A 23,607-nucleotide genomic window follows, 5' to 3' on the forward strand; every position below is an offset into this window, starting at 1 on the left:
CACCCCCCGTGCTCTGTATTTCAGTTGCCCAAGACCGCTCACTCACCCTTTCACTGTCCTTTCAGACTCGACCTGCCCAGCATGAAGTGTGCAGAACACTCCAATTTGAAAGCGTGGATGATTGCCGCTCGTCCCCCACACCCAAACCCCTTCCCTGTCCCACCCTGCTTGAAGATGTCAAGTTGTAGCTCCCCTTCTTCTCCCCCACCCCTTCAAACTACCCCACACTCAGTCTGTGCGGATGTCTGTGCTTCTATCTCGGGGTCAATCCTTGACTACGGCAGTACAATCCAATTGCAGTTTGTTGTCTGGACAGGAAGCCTTACATTGAGAACTCTTTCCAGTTTCTACATATACGTCCAATTGTAAGCCCATTCTGCAGTGTTTAAACAGTGCATCCCAATGGTTGTATGTCATCAAACTGGAAGAGCCTTCTGGAATCTTGCTGTAGCCTCTTGAGGGTTGAGGTCCAGAGCAGAAAGGGACCTTGCTATAAAATTCCAAGCTAGTTTATACCCAGCACTACTAAGCATGCCTTAGTAGCAACACAAAGAACCACATTGAAGTAATATTGCTGGGCTGGGGAAAACGAGGCAGGATGCTGGGAGACAAAAGGAGACAAGTTGACATTTGAGTTCAAGTCCCTGCATCAGACTTGAGATGCAAGTTTATTCTCATTTGACATTGAGAGCAAAAGGAGAATATTGCCAGGATGTAACGGTAGAAGTGGAAGTGTGGCAGAGATTGGTAGGTGATAGATGGATCCATTTGTGGGGGGGGGCCGCTGATGGTCAGATGAATTCAGTTGGGGGAGGGAGGATGAAGATGAAAGAGATGAACAAATGGAGAATAAAACTGGGTACAGTAGCTGTGATGGAGTGGAAGTATATCTCTACCAAAGGAGGTGTAAGTTGCTAGCCCGCAGGTCTCCCTTGGGCAAGGTGTAGCACCTGCTTAACCATGGGAGCAGGTGGTGGATGGTTGTTCGAGCAGCTGGTGCAGATCACAAGGCCTGGTTGTGCCACTGCTGATGCCAGGCAGCCAAACTCTGAAAAGTATTGATGATGGCTGGGGTCACCCGTCTTGTAAAGACACTGCCCAGAAGAAGGCAATTGCAAACCACTTCTGTAGAAAAAATAGCCGTGAACAATCATGGTCAAGGCCATGATTGCGCATGTCATATGACAGGGCACATAACAATGATGATGACAGCAGATGGTGAGTGTGCGTGTGTGGGAGTCTATTGGGGAAGTCAAATGCCGAATGATATCCCATCCCACTGGAGGCCAAAGACTGCCTGTTCTGGGGTTGAAGGGCTGTGTATGTGCATGGTTGTGTGGGGGGAGAATGGGTGTAGGGAGGAACAGTGCATGTTTTGCTGTTTTTGTTTTGTCGATTGTTGTGTTCTGTGTTGTTTTGCTGAGCATTGTGGGCATGCCTTGTTGATTCTGGATTGTGTGCCAACACTTGCAGGCTGCCCCCAGCACATCCTTGGGTGTGTTATTTGTTAATGCAAATGACACTTTTCACTATGTGTTTCGATGTACGTGTGATAAATCTGAATCTTAAATCTTGAGAGCATCACTGGTGTTGGTTGCCTGTAATTGGGGAAAAAAATCAGTTTTGATAACAATTGGTTTGTAAGCTGTATAAGGAGAATACAAAATATAAAGCCCTCCCATCTGATTCCACCTATCACCTATCAGCCTCTGCCCCCCTTCCCCATGGTTCCATCTGCCTATCACCCTGCCCATCTATGCTATTACCATCCAAACCTTCCTCCCACTTGTACTACTATATACAGGCAAACTTCCTGCTTCCCTCTTTAGTTTAATATGCAGCTTCATGAACAAAAACATTGATCATCTCTTTACCACCTCAGATGCTGCTCGGCATGATGTGTTCTCCAGCTGTTCTGTTCTTTGTTCTAGATTCTTGCATCTGCAGCCTCTTCTGATTTTGTGATATTACCAGGTTGACTTGTAATCAAATGGACTTTTAAGTTGCGAGCTTTCATGGCTTATTTTGAGAATTCCTGAGAGCAGTGTTTACCTTGAACTCTTCCTTCAGGATGTCTCTGCCATGGCCCACTTGACTGCCCTTGCCATTGCTCCCTCCATCAATGTCGATGAGTCTGCTCGTTCGGCTTGCGGTCTTCTGGATACAGTTTCTTTGCACAAGCTACATAAGGGCAAGGCTGTGTTTGTTCTGCACGCGCTCTTATCTCTTGCTTGTGCTATTTCAGTTACAAGACAGAAGGCGAGGGAGGAACAAGCCACAAGAAAAGGCATTTGGAACAAGTTGTGAGGGAGCTGGATGTCTTGTGCCAGCCACTGCCTAGCACGTGTCTTGAATGATGTATTAATGAGTGGTCTTCTGCGCTCTGACATATAGACGTGAAAGATCGTACAACATTGTTTCAGAAGAATGCGGTGTTTCCTTTGTGTTGTACCCAATACTTCAATTATCATTTATTTACTTAGCGAGACAGTGTGGGGTAGGTCATTCTGGCCCTTCGAGACATGTTGCCCCAGAAGCCCCCAACAACCCCTAACCTAATCGCAGGACAATTTACAATGACCAGTTCACCCATCTGGTAGTGTATGCCTCTGGACTGAGGGAGGAAACCAAAACATGTGGGGAACACCATTCTATGAGGAGGACAGGGACTTCTTACAGGCACTTCAACATGTTCCTTGGTTCACAAGCTGTAGACATTGCAAAAATGCTGGAAACCTGAAATAAAAACAAAATAATAAGTATACACAGCAGGTCAGGCAGCCTCTGCAAAGGGAGAGACAGAGTTAACATTTTCAGGACCTTGATTTGAAACATTACCCCTGTCCTTCTCTTTGCAGAGGCTGCCTGACCTGCCGAGTGTTCCCAACCTTTTTTTGTATCTGGTCTCATCACCTGTCAGGTGCCCTAAGACATTGAGAGATCTTGAAAGGTGTTACAGAAGTGCACACTGTCAATATTACTAGTGCAAGGCTTTCTGTTTTTACTATTACAAGTGAAGTGAAGAATTAGTTGTTTAGTTATGCTCGGCAGGAAGGATCTCAGACTGAGCTGTGCCAGGTAACTCACGCCAAAGCAGCACAGGCCAGCACTTTACTGGCTGGTGTTGCAGAGGCTGGGAAATGCAGGGAAGAACTTCAGCCAGGATGTGGCTTCTGATTTCTATCACTGGCCAGTCACGGGGTGTAAATGAGAACCATTTTATATCGATTGCAATGACTTGGATGTTGCTTCTTGGTGCTCTTCTGTCTCCGCTTGAGTAAGGCTGAATTGCCAGGATAGTTCTCTGTTGCAAGGATAAACCAATCTTTCATGGTCAGGGACATCATAATTGGGATAGTGCAACCAAGAGATGAACACTCAGCCAATGAGTTGGGTATCGGGAAGGATGACTAAGGCTTGGCCAAAATGAACAGCTTATTGGAGTGTCCAAAGATATAGCTAAAAGGCCAGAGATGGGCGAGGAATGCCAGGTGCCAAAAATAAACTGTTGGGAAAAAATAAACAGCAGGTGGAGCAGCATCTGTGGAGGCAAAGGGACAGCTGATACTTTGGATTGAGTTGAGATCTGGCTTCAATATGAGAGCATAGAGGGAAGGTAGCCAGCACACAGAGCACTGAGAGAGGAGCACCACAGGGATGTGTACTTAACCCCCTGCTCTACTCGCTTTACACCTATGACTGTGTGGTTCTGTACAGCTCAAACACCGTATTTGAATTTATTTAAATCTTACATCCATCCCACAACGTGAGGGAGTAAAAAAACTTTGTGTTATGACTCCATTGCATTGTACAGACGTGTATATTTTTAAATCTAATAGCTTGTAGAAAGAAGCTGTCCTGTAGCCTGTTGGTCCTGACTGTAATGCTGTGGTACTGTTTGCCAGACGGAAGCAGCTGAAACAGTTTATGGTTGGGTGACTGGTGTCCCCAATAATCTTCCAGGCCTTCTTTATACACTGGCTGCTATAAGTGTCCTCATAGGAGGGAAGTTCATATTCACAGATGTGCTGGGCTGTCCATACCACTCTCTGCAGTGCCCAGATATCAAGGTTGGTGCAGTTCCCGTACCAGCCAGTCAGTGTGCTCTCAATGGTGCCCCTGTAGACGGTCTTGAGGATTTGGGGGCCTGTGCTGAACTTCTTCAGTCACCTGAGGTGGAAAAGATGCTGCTGTGCTCTTTTTGCCACACAGCCGGTGTGTACAGTCCAGGTGAGATCATCCGTGATGTGTATACTTGAAACTACTCGCCCTCTCAACTGCAGTCCCGTTGATGTTAATCGGGGCGAGCCTGTCTCCGTTCCTCCTGTAATCCATAATCAGCACTTTTGTTTTTTTTTGGACATTGAGGGAGAGGTTGTTATCCTGGCACCACTATGTCAAGGTGTCAGACTCTCCTCTGTAGGTGTCTCATCACTGCTAGAAATAAGGTCAATCAATGTTGTGTCATCTGCGAATTTGATCAGCAGATTGGAGCTGTGTGTGGCAGTACAGTCATGGGTGTAAAAGGAAGTAGAGAAGGGGACTCAGAACACAACCCTGGGGGGCACCTGTGTTGAGGGTCAGAGGTAAGGGAGCCCATCCTTACCACCTGTCAGCGATTCGATAGGAAGTCCAGGATGCAGCTGCACAAGGCGGGGTGCAGGCCGAGGTCTCTGAGCTTCCTGTCAGGTCTGGAGGCAATTACGGTGTTGAATGCTGAACTGGAGTCCAGGAACAACATTCTAATGTATGCATCCCTCTTCTCCAGGTGAGTGAAGATGGTGTGTAGTGCTGTGGCTGCATCGACATCGGTAGGCGAATTGTAGGGGTTCAGTGTGGGTGGTAGCACGCTGCAGATATAATCTTTAACCAGCCTCTCAAAGCATTTGTTTATGATTGAAATGAGTGTGAGTTTGCTGATGAGTTCATCGTGGGCTGTATCAAACTTGATGTTGAATCAGCATACAGGAGGGAGATTGCAAATTTGGCTGAGGGGTGTAATACCAATAACCCCTCATTCAGTGTCAGTTAGACCAAGGAACTGATTGTAGACTTCAGGAGAGGGGAAACCAGAGTCCATGAGCCAGTAATCATCAGAGGTGCAGAGGGTCAGTAACTTGCAATTCCTGGGTGTCACTATCTTAGAGGATCTGTCCAGGACCCATCATATAAATATAATTGCGAAGAAAGCATGACAGCGTCTGTACTTCCTCAGGAGTCTGTGGAGATTTGGCATGTCATCAAAAACCTCGGCAAACTTCCATAGATGTGTGGTGGAAATTGTGCTAGCTGACTGCATTATGGCCTGATATGGGAACACCAATGCCTTTGAGCAGAAAATCCTACAAAAGGGAGTGGATTCGGCCCAGTACATCATTAGTGAAGCCCTCCTAACCACCGAGCACATCTACATGTAGAAAAACAGCATCCATCATCAAAGATCCTCACAACCTAGGCCATGCTCTTTTCTCGCTGCTCCCGACAGGTAGAATTTGCACCACCAGATTCAAGAAAGATTACTACCCCTCAACCATCAGACACTTGAACAAAAGGGGATAACTATACTCATTCTAAACTGATGGTCTTACTTTAAGGACTCTTTATCTTGTAATTTCATGCTCATTATTTATTACTATTTATTTATATCTGCCTTTGCACAGTTTGTTGTCCATTGATCCTGTTTACAGTTACTGTTCTATAGATTTGCTAAGTATGCCCGCAGAAAAAGAATCTCAGGGTTGCTTGTACTCTGATAATAATGTTTTACTTTGAACTTTGAGAAGTGAGAGGGAGGGGTGAGAAAGGGACCAGAAGGTGGAACCAGGTGAGGAGGGGATATTGGACAGATGGTCCTAAGTGGGGGAGGGAGAGGGAATATAGTGATGGAAGCTGGTAGCTGATGGGTGGAACCAAATGATCGGCACTGGGAGATGATCCCCATTGTTATACCCTCCCCTACCTGAAGCATGAGCTCCATTTCTCCTCCCAGCAGGTGTGACCTGACCTGACCTGAGCATCCCAACAATTTTTGTTTTCATGCCAGACATTTGCTTTTGAGAAGTTCACTTTCAATTTGTTTTCTGAAAGCTATGGAGGATATTTGGCTCATGAAGTCTACACTGGTTGTCAGAGCAACCCCTCGTCCATTTTTCCCCACAAGTTATCCTCACACGTGCCTATCAAAACTCCTAATTCTCCCCCGAACCACAGAGCAGAAAAAGACCCTTCAGCTCATGATAGTTTGCCAAGCTTATTAACCTAATGACGCCTAATCTCTTCTGTCTACTTGAGGAGGCTGTTGATGGTGGTGAATTAATCTACTTGCAAAGCTTGGGAACGTGGGAGGAAATTGAAGCACCTGGAGGAAACCCATGCAGTCCCAGGGAACGTGCAAGGTCCACACAGGCCACACTGAAATCAGGATTGAACTCGTGATGCCAGATCTACGAGGCAGGGGTCGACTCACTGCACCACTCTTTGTGCAAGTTGAAAAGCTCTGCTCCATGAGGAGGATCAGTTCTGTTGCACAAGAGGCCAATATTGGAAGAATGTAGGGAGGAAGGGTGAGGACATGAGGGTGTTGAGGCATTACTGGACTCTTGAGTCAATGTGGATCAGAAAGCACTTGACTGCATTTGGTGTACAAGGCAGGGTACATCCAGCAGAGGTTCTGATATTCCTTTGGAGTTTACTAGAATGGGTAAGATTGAATGTAATGAAAGCACCACTGAGAGTTTAGGGGCAGGTGAATTCTAATGGGGGCGGGTATGGAAGATAGCAGTCTTGTGGAATAAATAGGAATAGTACAAATGTTTGTAGTTCTTAGATCTGCATATGGTGATAGAAAATGGAGGGTTATCTGGGAGGGCTGGTTGGTGGTGTAGTGGCATAAGCACTGGACTTCGAGGCAGATGGTCTTGAGTTTGAATCCGGCCGGGTGCCAATCTGGGCAGCAGCAGTATCCGGAAGAAAGGTCTGACAATCTACTTCCATATCTTGTCATGAAAACCCAATCCAAGGGGTCACCATGAGTCAGCATGTGGTTAGATTGACTTTGGAGCAAGGTAAATGTTTGGCACAACATTATGTGTTGAAGAGCCTGTACTGTGCTGTAGTGTTCTATGTTCTATCTCAAGGTCAAATGGAATGCTCATTTGACAATCTAGTTCTTTAAGTGAGCACTCAATGGGATTGATGGGGGTCAGTGACTTGGCAACATCAGGTAAAAGGCACTGGCCACCAATACTGACCCTGGTTCACTAGCTGCACATCTAATCTCTTGTAACTTTTGCGTTTTCCCATGCCAGGACTATCTCGGTTGCATCATCGATGCTTCAGATTTGCCCATCAGACCTGAGCACGTCTCTGCACTGTTTGGAAACATTGAGGACATCTATGAGTTCAATAGGTATGGAGAGAAGAGACCTGTCTTCTCAATTAAATGTTCTCATCTCTACTCATGTGGTCAGTTCCCTTTTTTAATTCCTATTTAGTCCTCCTCTTTAGTCTCATCTTTTGCTTGTTTCCTAGAATAATTTCTTCACTTGAATTCTGTTTGGTTTCTGTCATTTAACTTAATATTCAATGAAAGTGTTAAAAATTAATGGTTAGTTTTGATAGAATCAGGTGAGAGAAAGCTTTCTACTGGCCATAAGACCTAGAAGCAAAATTAGGCCATTCAGCCCATTGAATCTAGTTCATCATTCTATCACGGCTGATTTATTATTCCTCTCAACCCATTCTCCTGCCTTCTCCCTGTAACCTTTGATACCCTTCCTTATTAAGAACCTGTCAATCTCTGCTTTAAATATATCCAAAAGTCTTGGTCTCCACAGCCATCTGTGGTAATGAATTCCACAGATTCACCACCCTCTAGCTAAAAAAACTCCTCGTCATCTCTATTTTAACATTATGTACTTCTATTCTGAGGCTGTGCATTCTGGTCCTTGACTCAACCACTATTGGAAACATCCTCTCCACATCCACTCTATCTAGGCTTTTCAATATTTGATGGGTTTCAGTGAGATCCTCCCTTATTCGTTTAGAGAGTTCAGGCCTCCTGAGCCATCAAACACTCCTCATATATTAACCCTGTCATTCCTGGGATCATTCTCATGAACCTCCTCCAGACTCTTTCCAATTCCAGCATATCTTTTTTTAGGTAAGGGGCTTAAAACTGCTCACAATACACCATGTGCTGTCTGACGAATGCCTTACAAAGCGTCAGCATCACATCCTGGCTTTTGTATTCTAGTCCTGCCAAAATGAATGCTACTGGCCACCAATACTGACTCTTCATGGAACATATTCTCCTTCCTTACCTCTGAGTCAACCTGCAAGTTAACCCTCCAGGGAGACCTGCATGAAGGCTTCCAAGTCCCTTTCCACCTCTGATTTCTATATTTTCTCCCCATTTAAAAAATAGTCTACACCTTTGTTCCTTCTGCCAAAGTGTATGACTGTACACTTCCCTACACTATATTCCATTTGTCACTTCTTTGCCTATTCTCCTAAACTGTCTAACTCCTTCGGAGATTGACATGGGTCACCAGTACAGATAGTGGAAGATAACTGAGGAGAATTCCTCACAATGCCATGAACTGGAAAGTACTATGTTAGAATGCTCCAAGTGGTTCCTCATTTTACCAGGAAGTTGTGTGCATATTGATGATGCTTTAGAGAGGACGAGTTGAGAGTGGGACCAGTTGCAGGCTGCTTCTGAAGAATTGCTGTCTTGGCAGCAAAATGTTAATAATTTCTGTACTCTGAAAATAATCTGCACTATATACAAACAAATTTTAACATTGCAGATTTGGCATTACTTGTGAAATGTATCTCTTTGTAAAATTCAGTTGTGTTACTGTGATCTGCCCAGCTAGAGTATACAGAGCAGGGGTTCCCAATCTTTTTGATGCCACGGATCCCTACCGTTAAAACTGAGGAGTCCATGGACCCCAGGTTGGGAACCCTACCACAGGGGGTTTTCAGCGAATTGATCTATCAGAAACTTTTTGCAGCAACAAAAAAACTTGGGGGAAATATTTGGCTTTGAAGAACCGTGCATAAACTCTGACAAAGTCTGTGCGACAAAGCTATTGCCAAGTTATGCTGACACTGCATGTGCCCTGATGATCAACTAGCTTGGAGTAAGCTTACGCTCGGCTCTCATAGGGTGAATTTGTGCTGAAAATCTTGACGGTGACTGAATGGATTTGAAACTCCTAGCCACTGCATGGGTCAATGTGTCAGATACCAGTTGGGTGTCTGTTAGACTCTGAGATCTGGCTGTAGGTCTTGTTACAGTCTCCTGTAGCCCACTCTATCTCTTCATCACTTGCACTCAGATCAGTGGCAGGAGCTAGGCTGATGGGTACTGGACAGAGTAATATTCAATTAGCAAGCTAATTAAGCCAATTCATTGTTAGTTATAATCACCTGATGTTGGTTGGTCTCATTGCTCTGAATTGATCTTTCCTTCACATAGGACTTCCACCTTTTCTGCCGGTGAGTTTTGTGCACAGCTCTTGATTTCCCAGTCACAGTCTTGCCATCACTCCTCACTCCAGTGTGTTGTGCATGTGTGTGCCATTTGCACGTGTTGGTTTATGTCTGTCTCTTCTCTCCCTCCCACCCTCCATGCGGCCTCCTCTGCCCACTCTGCCCCTCCTCTGCCCACCCAGCCCTCCTCCGTCCCCACCCTTCCCCCAGCCCCCCCACTCTTGCCCCTCCATTCCGTGCCTGACTACAGGAGCAGGGTTGCATTGCCATTTTCCCACATTGATGTCCACTCACTCCCCTCATTCTGGTAGTTTCCTGGTGGAGTAAGTCATCAATTGATTTCAGTGATCACGTTGAGGTGGGCCAGGCCCTACTGTTTGTTTCTGTGGCTGGATGTAGGAAAGCAGTGAAATTGCCACTGGGGGGGTAGTGACTGTTTGGAACCGGTGCTATGCTTGCATCCGGTCCATTGCAATAACCTGTGATCATAGACAGCACTGCAACTGGCCCTTCAGCCCATCAAATCCTCACTAGCTGTCACCACTTATCTGCACTGATTCCACACTGAACCATTTTATTCTTTCTACACTCCCATTAACTCTCTCTGATGCCGGCACTCGTAGTGAGAAGAGGATAGTCGCAAAATGATCGATCTACCAACCCGTAAGTCTTTTGAATGTGGAGGAAGCGAGAGCACTCAGAGGAAAGTTACATGGTCCGAGCGACAATGTGAAAGCAGACAGAGATCAGTTTCACACAACAGCAGTCACTGGAGCCATGAGACAGCAGCTCTGCCACTCACGCCACCTGCTGTCACCAAAGTGGTTTGTTCCTTGCTTGTCCTCGCCCTACGTTTCTCCATGATTCCAGCTCTGTAACTTGGCAGCTTCTTTATCCTGGAAGAGATTGCAAATGGCACGGATGACTGCAGCCACCCCTGCCGAGCTCGGTTTCCACAAGTAGGGTGTCACAGTAGCATAGTGATCAGCATGAATCTATTACAGCTCTGGGCGCTGGAGTTCAGAGTTCAATTCTGGCACCGTCTGTAAGGAGTTTGTGACTGTATGGGTTTTCCTCGGTGCTCCGGTTTCCTCCCACAGTCCAAAGACGCGAGACGTACCAGATAGTAGGTTAATTGTTAGTCACGCAAGTCCCAGCTGGAGACTCAGGAATACCATTGCACTCAAATGTAGAGAGATTCTTCATTGCTGTTTCCATATCAATTTTGTTTTACCTGGAGCTGAAACCCCTAACCTGGAGAACCGGTGGACCACTCTTAGTCTGGCCTCTAATCTTTGACCTCATGTTTAGCTTGAGTTGACCCTACCATCAGTAAAGCCCTGATGCCTGCCAACATGGGTCTCTGGGTCATTGAGACCTGCAAGCCTCCAAACCCTATGTCAACGTTATGGTCCTCTTGGAGGTTCATTCCTGTGTCCTCCGGCAATCTTCTCACTTAGCCTTTCATTTGTAGATCACCAAAATCTCCTGAGACCCCCGGTCAGGATCACGTAAAACCATAGGAGCATGTTGTGAGTGGTCATATCAGCAGCTGGTGCATATCACAAGTCCTGGTTATGCAACCACTAACGCGAGGCAGACTCTCTCTGCGGAGTTTTGATAGTGACTGGGGTCGCCTGTCTGGTAAAGACACTGCCCAGAAGAAGGCAATGGTAGACCACTTCTGTGGAAAAATTTGCCAAGCGTAATGATCGCCACTTCATACGACTCAGCACATAATAATAATAATGATGATGATGTGTCCTTGGCCATTGGAGTAGACCCTAACTTCATCACTGAATGCAAGTTATAAATGGAACATCCTGAATTTTGTGGAAATTGTCAGTTTTTGTGCTCAAAGCCAAGAGACACTTTTGGTGCCTACCGTTGGTATTAAATGTGGAATTTGAAGTGCTGTGGGCACAATTCCCTGTAAGCTGCGTAGGTGCACAGCTGCATGGTGACTGAAATGCTCCCACACACATAGCCTTTGTTACCATGCAGCTGGAATTGGATGCAGAGAGAAAAAGCTTACGAAATGTGGAAAAAATTTTTTGAACTGCATTTCATTATTCCCTTCAATTGATAAATAAAATCACAACTATGTGTCCTTTCAATTTTCATTCTAAATGTTTATAGTCTGCATATTACTAAAAAAACATTTAAAGTGCAGTGCAGTTTTCAGGCCATGTAAAAATTCCCTGCTGAGAGCAATGGTTGGTTCACGCAGCTATATTAAAAAAAAAATTAGAAGGAAAAGTTGGCTGTGAGTAGCGATTCTCTGTTCCTCCCGTGGTGCAATACTTAGCTGCCATCTCCAGTGCGATCAGTGATCTGATGAGATATTCAGCTGTTGATAAGGAATCTTGTATTTGAAAGGAATCCTTGACAGTAGGCTATATGAATTAGATATGATAGTATGCAAAGCCCACTCATCACCAAACAGTGGCCTTGGGATGGGACGTTGGAATAGATACTCATTTAGAATAATTTCCTAAATGCTTACTCAGCGATTGAGTGATGGTGCACTGGAGCAGGTTAGCACCCTACACACAACAGTCTCCTGTAGCTGAGAGGCAGCAACTTTACTAACCGCCCCATAGCGCCACCTAGCTGGTGCTGAGTCTTCACCCTCACCTCCACGATTCCCACTCTAACTCGGCAGGCTGTCAACCTAGAAGAGATGCAAAGTGATTCTGACATTGCACAGGGTCATTCACGAGCTGTTACTTATGTTATGAGACAGCTGATCAAGTAATAGCCTCTTCAACAAAAGACTTAAATGTCGTGGGTGTGTCAACTAGACTCACTGATGTCCACTCACATAATGTGAAGATCGAGCAGGTGTGTGAAATAGCTGTAAATGATTAACTGACTAGTGAGCACTGGACATACTCATCCTGTTCATTGTTTCTTTTCTAGACAAATTTATGTAAAAATTTATCAGTTGGAATGGAAGTATTGAGTTGGCAATTTTAATTTCGGCAAGTGATGTTGTCTGATATCTGCCCTTTATTTCCTGATCCTTTCTCTCTTACAAACGTCTTTTTCACACTCTCTCAGTCCCTGCAACACACTAAGAAGCTGGAGGAATTCGGGGGGTTGTGGGGTCAGACTATGGAGGAAAATGAACAGTAGACTTTTCTGATTAAGACCCTTCATCAGTCCTGGAATATCCACTGTTAATTTCCCTCCATAGGTTCTCTCTGACCCCTGAATTCCTCCATTTCCAGCACATGTGTTATTCACTTTCTGGTTCCTTCACCCTCTTCCTGCTAGTGTTTTCTTCATTTTCACTTTTCACTCTCTCTCTTCCTCCTGCTTCTCTCACAGTTTTTCTCTCTTCACAGTAACCTGCTGCAAGATCTTGACAGCTGTCACCACGACCCGGTTGCCATTGCTCGGTGCTTTGTGGACAAGGTGGGTCATGTTGTATTTTAATACACACCAGAATGCACACAGGAACTTAGTAGCATGACTATGCCACCTCATATTCACTGTGCTGGCTACTTTCGCCCCCAGGTATGGCACACACCTGTGAGATAAACCTGTTGGTGAATGTCACACTAGGTATATCAGCCCAAGAAGGAGATGCCCTATTTTATCTGCTATTGCACGGTTTGCAGATCCAAGCTAAACAGACTTCTTTGGTGGGGCAAAGGATTCCTCCACTTCTGATCTATGTTCCTGGGAGATTTGCCTTCAGAAGCTAGTCTGTAGAGCCTATACTTTGATTCCTTGACCTGCCCTGAGGCCCTTCCAGGTTATAATTTACTGAGTAATGTAGAGCTCACTTGCTAACAGAGGGCGACCAGTCCATGCATGATGTAGGGAAAGAATATATGACAACTGATTTTAAAAGACTGAAACTCCCCAAAACCTATGGGGAATCAACCCAGAGAGTAAATCCCATTCATTCAGGAAGAAAATCCCGATCATAATTTCATATGGTCTTAAAATGTAATAGCAGACTTGAACCACTTGGGTCACTGCTCCAGGATTCAGTCATGGCTGATTTTTCTTTCAACCCGGTTGCCAGTCAAGAACTTATCAATCTCTGCCCTAAGTACGCCAAATGACTTGGCCTCTGCAGCCCTCTGTGGCAACAAATTCCACAGATTTACTAGAAGAAATTCCTCCTCATCTCAGTTTAAAAGGGACGTCTCTTTATTCTGAGGGTGTTGCTTCTGATCCTAGACTCTCCTACTAATGCAACCATTCTCTCCACGTCCACTCTATTCTGGCCTTTTAGTATCTAGCGGGCTTTGATATATCCCTCATCCTTCTGATCTCCACTGAGTACAGGACCAGAGACATAAAACACTCATTCTTGTGAACCTTCTGTTAGACCCTTTCCAGAGTCAGTGCACTTGTGGTTCAAAATTTCTTGCACCTTGAACCCAGCCATGCTTGGATGCCCCTCTATCTCAGTTACCCATGTCCTTTATTACTTTATAAATGAATTCTAAAGTTTACATAGTGATTTTGTATTATTTAAGAGGCACGGTAAGTCCTGGGGCTTCTGCATACTGATACATTCTAAATGTAACCACAGTGGCTGGATAATGGAAATGTTGGAAGCATTTATATGTTTACATTTTCTGTTTACACTGCAGAGAAATCATGCCATCTTCTATTCTCTCTTCCAGAGTCAGGATTTTGACATTTATACCCAGTACTGTACCAACTACCCCAAGTGAGTATAGATCTTTTTGCTCAAGATATTGTACTCATTTAATACTTTGGGCAAGGTTTAGCAATGACATCTAAAACTTTGACAAGCTTTTATAGATGTGTAGTGGAGAATATGTTGACTGGTTGCATCACTGCCTGGTATAGAAACACTTGATATAGCCCTTGAATGAAAAATCTTATAAAAAGTAGTGGACATGGCCCAGTCCATCATAGGTAGAACTCTCCAAATCATTGAGCACGTCTACGTGAAACATTGTCACAGGAAAGCAGCATCTATCATCAAGGGACCCACCACCACCCAGGACATGCTCTCTTCTCACTGCTTCCATCAGGAAGAAGCTACAAGAGCATTAGGACCCTCACTACCAGGTTCAGGAACAGTTATTACCCCTCAGCCTTGAGGCTCTTGAACCAGAGGGGGTTAACTTCACTCAACTTCGCTTGTCCCATCATTGAAATGCTCCCACAACCTAAGTAATAACTTTCAAGGACTTTTCATCTCACAGTCTTGATATTCATTTATTATTATTATTATTATTATTATTATTATTTCTTTCTTTCTGTATTTGCACAGTTTGTTCTCTTTTCACACTGGTTGAACGTCCAAGTTGATGCGGTCTTTCATTGATTCTGTCATGGTTATTATTCTGTTATGGATTTACTGAGTATGCCCGCAAGAAAATGAAAACCAGGGTTGTATATAGTGAGGTGCATGTACTTTGATAATAAATTTACTTCGAACAAGAAGGTTGAGCACAAGAAGGGAGTTCTTCATTACCTGCTCAGTGATTCCTATTCTGTAAACAAAGGTAGCAATCACCAGGAGTGATATCCAGAATGGATCATTATGTTGTTTCAGACCCAACAGCACCATGATGGGGTGTTGTTCACCCAAGTCACCTTTGAGTGGCACTGGTAGCATTCCTGTTTCTATGTTGCAAGTTCACGGGTTCAAGTTCCTATGTCAGGTATGAGAGCATCTAATCAAAGTTGCCAGTCCCTGTGCAGCAACACAGTAACAAGGCACGAGTAAGCTTCCTTGTCCTGTTTTACTTTTTAATGCCATCATGATTGATTATTTACTTCAGCACTCTGTCTCTACATTCTCCCTCATCCTTGTGAAATGTAACTACCTCATTATTGAATGAATTTAATGATTTGAAGGAATGCCAAGCTGTATTTCAGTTGGGATGTTAAACTCCAATTTCACCTGCTTTCTTCTGCACTCCTGAATTTAACTAAGGTTGTGCTGCTGCTATGCTATTAGGTATGAGGAAGTTTGGTTTTGCTGAGAGATTAGTGAGAGGGACAGTTCTCAGAATGGTGAAGGAAAGGTTTAGCAGAGGTCTTTAATCAGAGGCAATTGTTTCAATCGACAGGAAGGTCAGTATCCAGAAAAAAGAAGTGATTATTAGATGATTTGTTGAACAAGTTGAGGTTAATATTTTCAAGTGGCATGTTGTGATGATTTGAAATCAAGCAAGTTTGAATGATTACTGTTCGAAGAAAGATGTTCAGTCCATCCAGGCTATACCCACTCCATACAGGAGCAACCCAGCTTGTCCTACTCTCTGTCCTCTTCCTTTGCCCTGCAAACTCTTTGTCTTTTCAGCCTGGAAGAGGGATGGATATTCAGTAGGGTGTACTCCAGTGAGTAAACTCCTCTGTTAGTGACTAAATACACACATTGATACTCAGTAAATTGGAGAGGTCATGACTGCCTTTGCCTGTGTGTTAAAGAGAAATTTACAGCGGAAACTATAAACTGAGCAATGACATAACTATTCTGTAAGCAATTACTTTCAAAGGGTAACTGTTTAAGGGTTTGAGAGTAAGTGAAAGAGAGGCTTGGAACTAATTCAATAGCTCCTATTAGGAACGAGCACAGCAGGAACGGAAGAGTAGCTCCACTGGACATCACCTACTTAACCATATAACAATTACAGCACAGAAACAGACCATCTTGGCCCTTCTAGTCCGTGCCAAACGCCCTTCAATGCCCTACCATTTACCATGTATGTCCTATTTTGATTAGTCCTACCAAAATGTATCACCTCACACTTATCAGCATTAAACTCCATCTGCCATCTTTCAGCCCACTCTTCTAACTGGCCTAAATCTCTCTGCAAGCTTTGAAAACCTACTTCATTATCCACAACGCCACCTATCCTAGTATTATCTGCATACTTAATAATCCAATTTACCACCCCATCATCCAGATCATTAATGTATATGACAAACAACATTGGACCCAGTACAGATCCCTGAGGCACACCACTAGTCACCGGCCTCCAACCTGACAAACAGTTATCCACCACTACTCTATGGCATCTCCCATTCAGCCACTGTTGAATCCATTTTACTACTTCAATATTAATACCTAACGATTGAACCTTCCTAACTAACCTTGCATATGGAACCTTGTCAAAGGCCTTACTGAAGTCCATATAGACCACATCCACTGCTTTACCCTCGTCAACTTTCCTAGTAACCTCTTCAAAAAATTCAATAAGATTTGTCAAACATGACCTTCCACGCATAAATCCATGTTGACTGTTCCTAATCAGACCCTGTCTATCCAGATAATTATATATACCATCTCTAATGCTTTCCATTAATTTACCCACCATTTACATCAAACTTACAGGCCGATAATTGCTAGGTTTACTCTTAGAACCCTTTTTAAACAATGGAATCACATGAGCAATACGCCAATTCTCTGGCACCATCCCCTGTCTCTAATGACATTTGAAATATTTCTGTCAGAACCCCTGCTATTTCTACACTAACTTCTCTCAAGGTCCTAGAGAATATCCTGTCATGATCAGGAGATTTATCCACTTTTATATTCTTTAAGTACTTCCTCTTCTTTAATCATCAACTTGCTTCATTAATCTGACTGTCTCCTGAGAACCACCTCACTGTTGCTTGGTTTTCTCCTCCTCGTATTGAGTGGGTCACCCTCTTCACCTTTTGCCTCCTGCAGCTCTGTGGCAGCCCTGACTGAGTGCATGAGGAACAAGGTCCTGGCAAAGTTCTTCAGGGAACGGCAGTCAACACTGAAACGCTCCCTCCCTCTGGGCTCGTACCTGCTGAAGCCAGTTCAGAGGATCCTTAAGTATCATCTCCTATTGCAGGTAAGCAAGCTGAACAGTCAGCCTATGTCAGAATCCAGCCAAGGCATAACCAGTGACCTCCACCACCATGAAGGTCAAGGATATGGACTACCAGTAATACTAATCCCTGTAGATTCTCCATCTTGGATGTATATGGCTGGGCCAAAAACCTGTTGCTCCCTTCTCAGTAACTGCGTGGGAGTTCCTTGACCAGGGAACTCTGGTGGATCACCATTTCATGATCACTAGCTGCTTTTCTCTTTGTTTCAGTATTATTTCAAATACAGTAGATGTCTGGATGCAAGAGTTCTGTTTCTACTTGTCTTTTGGCGTTTACACTGGCCAAGGTCTTTCAGGCTCCGCTCTGATGGTTTAATTGCATTATTCAATATCCAATCCCTCCTTCAGGCAAGGACTGTGACTGCAGATCTTTGACAAAACTCACTGTACTTCCCCAACCAGACTACTCATTGCCTCCTCCCAATGCGTGACCTCTATCACCGAAAGGACAAGGCAGCAGGCAAATGGAAGCATCAGTGTCTTCAGGCTCCACTCCAAGTCACCCATTTACTGTTTCTGCCCCATTCTGGTGGCCCTCTCGTCCTTCCTCACCCTCATGACCTACCCATCACCTCCCTCTGACTCCTCAGCTCCTTCCCTTTATTCCACTGTCCTCTCCTACCAGATTTCTCCTTCAGCTTTTCCTTTTTCCACCCATCCCCACCCACCTTCCCCTCATCTGATCTTACCTATCACTGGCCAGCTTATACCCTTTTTCTTTTCCACCCATCTTCTTCTAGTTTCTGCCCCCTTCCTTTCCAATCCTGCTGAAGGATCTCAGCCTGAAACCCAGCTGTTTATTCCCCCCCCCACCCACCCCCATGATGCTGCCTGACTTGCTAAGTTACGCCATCAATTTGTGTCTCTGTTGCTGAAGGAAATGGACCATGGTTCCTCTATTATTGCTGTATCTAGATTGGGGAACACCTGACGCAACAACACGAGAAGGAAGACGACTGTCAAAGAAAGTGCTCACTACCACTTTTCCAAGGCCAGATAGGGATTGGCAATAAATAATGGCCTTGCCTTATAATATATTGAAACAAACAAAAATAAAATCAGTGCTAACATTGAGAACGTACTGAGGGAGGACTGCACCGTTGGAAGTGCTGTCTTCACAGAATGGTTGTTTAAACTCTGCTCAACGTGTCAGGTTGTGGATGCATTAGACGCCATTGGAGTGTTGGAGAGGAGCGAGGGAAATCTCACCGGCCTAGTAATTTAATCTCAGCCACGATTACCAAAACAAGTCACTTTCTGTGGGAGTCTGCTCTGCACAAATTGACTGTTGCTTTATCCATCTTTTAACAGACTATATGTCTAAGGTTTCTGCCCAGGGGAGTAGTAGAGGCTACCTCAATTAAAATGCAGTTAGGTAGACTTTAGCATAACAGGTGAATTCAGGGTGATGGGGGAAAGCCAGGTAGGTTGAGTTGGGAGCATGTCCAGATCAGCCATGATCTTCTTGAGTGCAGAGCAGGCTCGACCGGCCAGAATAGCTGATTACTGCTCCTGTGTCTTAAGTTCTTAAAACATTTTGTTGCTGAGATGTGTTTTCAGGGATGCTGATGTTACTGAAAGGCATTATATTAATCAAAGTCCATTCTTTTTCCACAAAGCAAACATCAAAGCCTAAAGATCCTTTGGTGCGCTGTTTATTTCAGTGCCGTGGGATTGAAAATCCGCCCTCTGCCGACTGCTAGCAACCCCTTCTGGGTTGTTGCACATCACTCTGGAAATTGTAACAGACACTTCCCCAGTTTGAAGTGCCCAGGAGTGTCGGACAAAATGTTAACTGTACATTGCTTGGGAAATCACAGCAGTCAATGTATAGTTGAAATGAACCTTTGGGTATTCCTTAGGAAATTAGTTCACATTTGTCCCACCTCTGTTGTCTGTTCCCAAGTGACTATACCTAGAGGGTCGAGCCATGGATTGGGACCTTATATAGGTAAATACTGTTCTAATCGTCCGTCCATCAGGTTCATACTTCCCCTGTGGTTCCAACCCTCACCAGTCTCACCTCCAGGTCAGGTCACTGATACAAGTGTCCGGATCTCCAGGCCCCTAACCATCCTCCATTAACCACTCCTGTCCTTCTGCTGGAGGCTCTGATCTCTAAGCCCACCTGCTGAGTGCAGAAGACACCTATGAGGGGTGATTGATAAGTTTATTACCTAAAGTAGAAGGAGTCAATTTTAGAAAACCTAGCATATTTATTTTTCAACATAGTCCCCTCCTACATTTACACACTTAGTCCAGTGGTCGTGGAGCATACGGATCTTGGACCTCCAGAAAGTGTCCACAGGTGGGTGATTGATAAGTTTGTGGCTTAAGGTAGAAGGAGATGAGTTATTAACTTCAAACTTTCTGTATAATCACTCAAAGAGTTGAACTGCATGTGCATTTACCAAGAGCTGTATAACTCATCTCCTTCTACCTTAGGCCACAAACTTATCAATCATCCACCTGTGGACACTTTCTGGATTCCAAGATCCGTATGCTCCACCACCGCTGGACTAAGTGTGTAAATGTAGGAGGGGACTATGTTGAAAAATAAATGTGCTAGGTTTTCTAAAATTGACTCCTTCTACCTTAGGCCATGAACATACCAATCACCTCTCGTATCTTCCGGTTGCTTTGATACAGGAACTGCACAAAGGATACAGGATTACTGTAAGAGCAGATAGTGGAAGGAATTTATGAATTGGGTTTAAGAGTAGTTTCTAGCTCCGAATATTTTCCTAGTAGTGCAGGGAATGGAGTGGGTCATTTGGAAAGTATGAAATTTATAGATAATAATGATACTGGTACTGTACGTTTTAGCTTGGGTGTCAGCTTAACACTTTGTTCAGCTTAAAGTCTGAGGGCTTCTTTAACCAGTGAGGGTGATGGCCACAGAGTAGGTGAGTCTGCAGAGAGTTTGGCATGAGAAGCAATCAGATTCACAGCTCCCTGGATGATGGAAAGATTGGAGAGCTCGATTGTGATCAGGGCAGACTAGCTGAACTGCCTACAGTCAACAAACAACACATGGATCAAACCACAGAGTGACTGAAACGGCCTAGGAATGTTTGGTTTATTCAGTTTAATTTGGTGCTGTGTCGTTCCTAGACTGTTCCAATGACTGTGGTTTGACGATCTATGTTCTGTGTTTTTCACTCCTTTGTAACTGTCGTTGTGATTTTTTTTGTTGCATATTGGGTGTTTGATGTTTCCTTTGAGCAAGTTCTGTTCTGTGCTGTTCCTTTCTTTCACGCTTGTCTGTGGGAAGATGGATCTCAGTGTTGTAAACTGCATACATTGATAATAAACGTACTTTGAATCTTTGAAAGGAGCATGCACAAGTGAGGTATCAGTGTACTACTTTTTAAATAAGAAGAGAGAACTGGCTGGAATGTACGATTGAAGAGGAAAAGCTGGATAAGAAAGGAGAGCAAAGTGTGTCTTGATTGAATGATGGAGTAGATTTGAGTAGCTGCATCCAGATTTTCCTGTCTGTTCTTGCCACAGGAAATAGCAAAGCACTTTGACGTCAACCAGGAGGGCTATGAGGTGATTGATGAAGCTATTGACACCATGACAGGCGTGGCCTGGTACATCAATGACATGAAGAGGAAACACGAGCATGCTATTCGACTGCAGGTACGTACATACACACACACACTCAGCAAACTCTCTCCTTCCTTTCAGCTTGTCCATCCCGTCATCTATCTCATGTTTTCATGTCTCGTTCCTCTCACACACACATTCAGGTAGAATCCCGGTGGGGCTGTTGGGTCAGGTGGGATATCTTCATTCCCTGTGATAATATTTTGTGAAGAAGCTGACCTTTTAACTTGCCTTTCCAGGAGGTACAGAGCTTGATGATAAACTGGAATGGGCCGGACCTGACAACGTACGGAGAGCTTGTCCTGGAAGGCACCTTCCGGATTCACCGGGCCAAAAATGAACGCACTTTACTCCTTTTTGACAAGGTCCTGCTGCTGACCAAGAAAAGAGGCGAACACTTCATTTACAAGACTCACATTATGGTATCTCCCATCAGCAGTTTTTTGCAAATCAACAGAGTTAAATATACAAGAGGTCTATTGATGGGTGGCTTCTAGGGAGTAATTGATAGGCTGGAGTCTTAATCAGGATGTACAGATGATTTGCATGTAGAATAAAATGGATAAAATCCATTTGTAGCTTGGGTGATTTAAAGAGTGAGTTACAGGCTGCTATCTGTTGAAGGTGTTTGAGTCCTTTGTGCATAACAGTACTGTGCAAAAGTCTTAAGCACATGAAGTTGCCTAAGACTTTTACACAGTGCTGTAGTAATTTTGTGTATTGCACTGTACTGCTACCACAAAAAAAATTCTTAACATATGAGCGATGATAAACCTGATTCTGATATGGGTCTTTATTGGGGACTGAGAGTGGGAAAGGGGCAGAGAGTGGGGAATCATGGTTGAGAAAAGGGGAAGGGGAGAGTTGAGGGAGCGGGAAGCACCAGAGAGACATTCTGTAACGATCAATAAACCAATTGTTTAAATGACTTTGCCTGGTGTCTCAGGGCTGGGGGTGTCTGCACCTGCACCATCCCTTGCCCGGGCACACCTCTGCCAGCTGTCCCACACCCCTCCTGCGGCGCTGCACTCTCGCCACTCCCAACATCCTTTGCTCCCACCAGATTTACAAGCTCACTCTCCGCTCCACGTTGACAAATATGGTACTGTGCCAAAGTCTTAGGCACCCTAAGTGTATAAATGTGCCTAAGACTTGCACAGTACTGTTGCTTTAAGGAAGTGAGTACCCAGCTGTAAGCTAATTTCACTGTGGAAGTGTAACATAGTGCATCTTTGTGAAGCCTACAGGGAATTGCTTACTACCAATGTTAAATGTTCTGCCCAAATGTTTCAGGTTTGTAGCCTGTGCAAACTCGAAGTCCCATAGAGAGAAGCTTCAAGGCGTAATTGCTGCTGGCACCAAAATTAGGTGATGGGAATGGTTGCTGCTGGTTTCCCGGGGAGCTCTGGTCAGCTAAAGTGAAGGAAGTAAGATGGCAAGCTTGGATTGTAATGGATTTGTTTTCTTCTCTCTCTGACAGTGCTCTGCATTGATGCTTATTGAAAGCACAAGAGACTCTTTGTGCTTTGGACTGTCCCATTACAAGAATCCAAAGCAGCAACACACTGTCCAGGTATGGGAGTGCTCTGGTTTGAAGAAACTTGGACCACATGGAATCTTTGCCTTCCTTCCACTCCATTGCACAATGTTCACCTTAACCTTCCCATGTCCCTAACGCTTCATGTTGGTAAATAATCGAGCAGTGTTTGACTGATGCCTCATTAGGCTGTTATTTAACTGTTTTCCTTGCTTCTTTCCCACAATGGTGCCAGTTTATTGGCCTGGTAGACATGAGGGTGGTATATCCTTCCAGGAGCATTGGTGGTGCTGTGAGGAATCCCCACCTCAAAACGCTGCTGTAAGTTTTGATAGCCAGCTAAACACCACACCCATTTCTTTGCAGGTTGGAAAAGCTGAGGAACGTTTAATTTTAAAATGCCTCTAACACCCAGGCATTTAAAGACTAAAATAGCAAACAAGTAATGAAAATAAATAAAAGCTGATAAATAATTCAAACAATAACAATGAAAATTTGTGTTTGAGAAGTAGCTATCTTTCTCTTCAGCTTAAAACTGTGGACTTGTAATCTCCTTGGAAACCGTAGGATTTGGGATCATCTGCAACTTCTAGTTAGCTGGTTGCCCTTGGTTAACAGCAAGGGAGTTTCAGCAAACTGCAGCTCTGCCCAGGGTTCCAGGGAGGGAAGATGTTAAAAGGGGCCACACTGTTTCTTATTTGTCAAGTTCACCAGGAATGGGATATTTGACAACGCACGTACACCAATCCTGCACTTCCATATAGTGATGTGTGGCACTGAAACATTTACACTACACGCTGCATCCGCAAAGCAAACAACATTATGAAGGACCCCACACACCCCTCGTGAAATCTCTTCTCCCTCCTGCCATCTGGGAAAAGGCACTGAAGCATTCAGACTCTCACGACCAGACTATGTAACAGTTTCTTCCCCCAAGCCATCAGACTCCTCAATACCCAGAGCCTGGACTGACACCAACTTACTGCCCTCTACCGTGCCTATTGTCTTTATTATTTATTGTAATGCCTGTACTGTTTTGTGCACCTTATGCAGTCCTGGGTAGGTCTGTAGTTTAGTGCAATTTTTTTC

At 44.4% G+C, this 23,607-nt stretch overlaps 1 protein-coding gene across 1 annotated transcript in view; it reads left to right on the forward strand.

The window, feature by feature from the left end:
* Positions 1-23,607, forward strand: part of LOC140724555 (pleckstrin homology domain-containing family G member 3-like) — a 225,949-nt gene that overhangs the window by 165,307 nt on the left and 37,035 nt on the right. The window contains exons 5-11 of the mRNA XM_073038988.1: positions 7,308-7,408; positions 12,849-12,918; positions 14,148-14,194; positions 17,180-17,330; positions 20,883-21,014; positions 21,221-21,403; positions 22,462-22,554. Coding sequence (XP_072895089.1) covers positions 7,308-7,408; positions 12,849-12,918; positions 14,148-14,194; positions 17,180-17,330; positions 20,883-21,014; positions 21,221-21,403; positions 22,462-22,554 — 777 coding nt within the window. The remainder of the gene's footprint in view (positions 1-7,307; positions 7,409-12,848; positions 12,919-14,147; positions 14,195-17,179; positions 17,331-20,882; positions 21,015-21,220; positions 21,404-22,461; positions 22,555-23,607) is intronic.

The sequence above is a fragment of the Hemitrygon akajei genome, chromosome 3 (genome assembly GCF_048418815.1).
Source record: "Hemitrygon akajei chromosome 3, sHemAka1.3, whole genome shotgun sequence".
In the NCBI taxonomy this organism is placed as follows: Eukaryota; Metazoa; Chordata; class Chondrichthyes; order Myliobatiformes; family Dasyatidae; genus Hemitrygon; species Hemitrygon akajei.